The 2,500-nt window shown below is 38.0% G+C and overlaps 1 protein-coding gene across 1 annotated transcript in view; it reads right to left on the bottom strand.

Moving 5' to 3' along the window:
* The window catches only part of LOC106604000 (arachidonate 5-lipoxygenase-activating protein), a 14,048-nt gene that overhangs the window by 2,459 nt on the left and 9,089 nt on the right, over positions 1-2,500 (bottom strand). The window contains exon 3 of the mRNA XM_014198318.2: positions 2,492-2,500. This exon is cut by the window's right edge and continues 62 nt beyond it. Coding sequence (XP_014053793.1) covers positions 2,492-2,500 — 9 coding nt within the window. The remainder of the gene's footprint in view (positions 1-2,491) is intronic.

Here is a 2,500-nt window from a genome sequence, read left to right as displayed (position 1 = left end):
TCATGCTAGATCACAGTTAGAGTGTTAGTTAGGGAATCATACTAGATCACAGTCAGACTTAGTTAGGGAATCATACTAGATCACAGTTAGACTTAGTTAGGGAATCATAATAGATCACAGTTAGACTTAGTTAGGGAATCATACTAGATCACAGGTAGAGTGTTAGTTAGGGAATCATACTAGATCACAGTCAGACTTAGTTAGGGAATCATACTAGATCACAGGTAGAGTGTTAGTTAGGGAATCATACTAGATCACAGTCAGACTTAGTTAGGGAATCATACTAGATCACAGTTAGACTTAGTTAGGGAATCATACTACATCACAGGTAGACTTAGTCAGGGAATCATACTAGATCACAGTCAGACTTAGTTAGGGAATCATACTAGATCACAGTTAGACTTAGTTAGGGAATCATACTAGATCACAGTTAGACTTAGTTAGGGAATCACACTAGATCACAGTTAGACTTAGTTAGGGAATCACACTAGATCACAGTTAGACTTAGTTAGGGAATCACACTAGATCACAGTTAGACTTAGTTAGGGAATCATACTAGATCACAGTCAGACTTAGTTAGGGAATCATACTAGATCACAGTCAGACTTAGTTAGGGAATCATACTAGATCACAGTCAGACTTAGTTAGGAAATCATACTAGATCACAGTTAGAGTGTTAGTTAGGGAATCATACTAGATCACAGTTAGACTTAGTTAGGAAATCATACTAGATCACAGTTAGAGTGTTAGTTAGGGAATCATACTAGATCACAGTTAGACTTAGTTAGGGAATCATACTAGATCAGTTAGACTTAGTTAGGGAATCATAGTAGATCACAGTCAGACTTAGTTAGGGAATCATACTAGATCACAGTCAGACTTAGTCAGGGAATCATACTAGATCACAGTTAGAGTGTTAGTTAGGGAATCATACTAGATCACAGTCAGACTTAGTTAGGGAATCATACTAGATCACAGTTAGACTTAGTTAGGGAATCATACTAGATCACAGTCAGACTTAGTTAGGGAATCATACTAGATCACAGTTAGACTTAGTCAGGGAATCATACTAGATCACAGTCAGACTTAGTTAGGGAATCATGCTAGATCACAGTTAGAGTGTTAGTTAGGGAATCATACTAGATCACAGTCAGACTTAGTTAGGGAATCATACTAGATCACAATTAGACTTAGTCAGGGAATCATACTAGATCACAGTCAGACTTAGTTAGGGAATCATACTAGATCACAGTTAGACTTAGTTAGGGAATCATACTAGATCACAGTTAGACTTAGTTAGGGAATCATACTAGATCACAGTTAGACTTAGTCAGGGAATCACACTAGATCACAGTCAGACTTAGTTAGGGAATCATACTAGATCACAGTTAGACGTAGTCAGGGAATCATACTAGATCACAGTTAGACTTAGTTAGGGAATCATACTAGATCAGTTAGACTTAGTTAGGGAATCATAGTAGATCACAGTCAGACTTAGTTAGGGAATCATACTAGATCACAGTTAGACGTAGTCAGGGAATCATACTAGATCACAGTTAGACTTAGTTAGGGAATCATACTAGATCACAGTCAGACTTAGTTAGGGAATCATACTAGATCACAGTTAGACGTAGTCAGGGAATCATACTAGATCACAGTTAGAGTGTTAGTTAGGGAATCATACTAGATCACAGTTAGACTTAGTTAGGGAATCATACTAGATCACAGTTAGACTTAGTTAGGGAATCATACTAGATCACAGTCAGACTTAGTCAGGGAATCATACTAGATCACAGTCAGACTTAGTTAGGGAATCATACTAGATCACAGTTAGACGTAGTTAGGGAATCATACTAGATCATAGTTAGACTTAGTTAGGGAATCATACTAGATCACAGTCAGACTTAGTCAGGGAATCATACTAGATCACAGTCAGACTTAGTTAGGGAATCATACTAGATCACAGTTAGACTTAGTCAGGGAATCATACTAGATCACAGTCAGACTTAGTCAGGGAATCATACTAGATCACAGTCAGACTTAGTTAGGGAATCATACTAGATCACAGTCAGACTTAGTTAGGGAATCATACTAGATCACAGTTAGACGTAGTTAGGGAATCATACTAGATCACAGTCAGACTTAGTTAGGGAATCACACTAGATCACAGTTAGACTTAGTTAGGGAATCATACTAGATCACAGTTAGAGTGTTAGTTAGGGAATCACACTAGATCACAATACAGAAACATACTGTCAATTTTACCGCTGGAGAATGTCGTGTGTGTGTGTGTGTGTGTGTGTGTGTGTGTGTGTGTGTGTGTGTGTGTGTGTGTGTGTGTGTGTGTGTGTGTGTGTGTGTCTGTGTCTGTGTCTGTGTGTGTGTCTGTATGCATGTGTGTTAGGCTGGGTTTCTGTACAGCACTTTGAGTTATCAGCTGACGTAAGAAGGGCTATATAAATACATTTGATTTGATTTGTTAGTAATTTACCTTGGTTGA

This window comes from Salmo salar, chromosome ssa04 (genome assembly GCF_905237065.1).
Source record: "Salmo salar chromosome ssa04, Ssal_v3.1, whole genome shotgun sequence".
Taxonomy (NCBI): Eukaryota; Metazoa; Chordata; class Actinopteri; order Salmoniformes; family Salmonidae; genus Salmo; species Salmo salar.
Note: the sequence above shows the minus strand (reverse complement) of the source record. Positions and strands in the feature narration are given on the sequence as shown.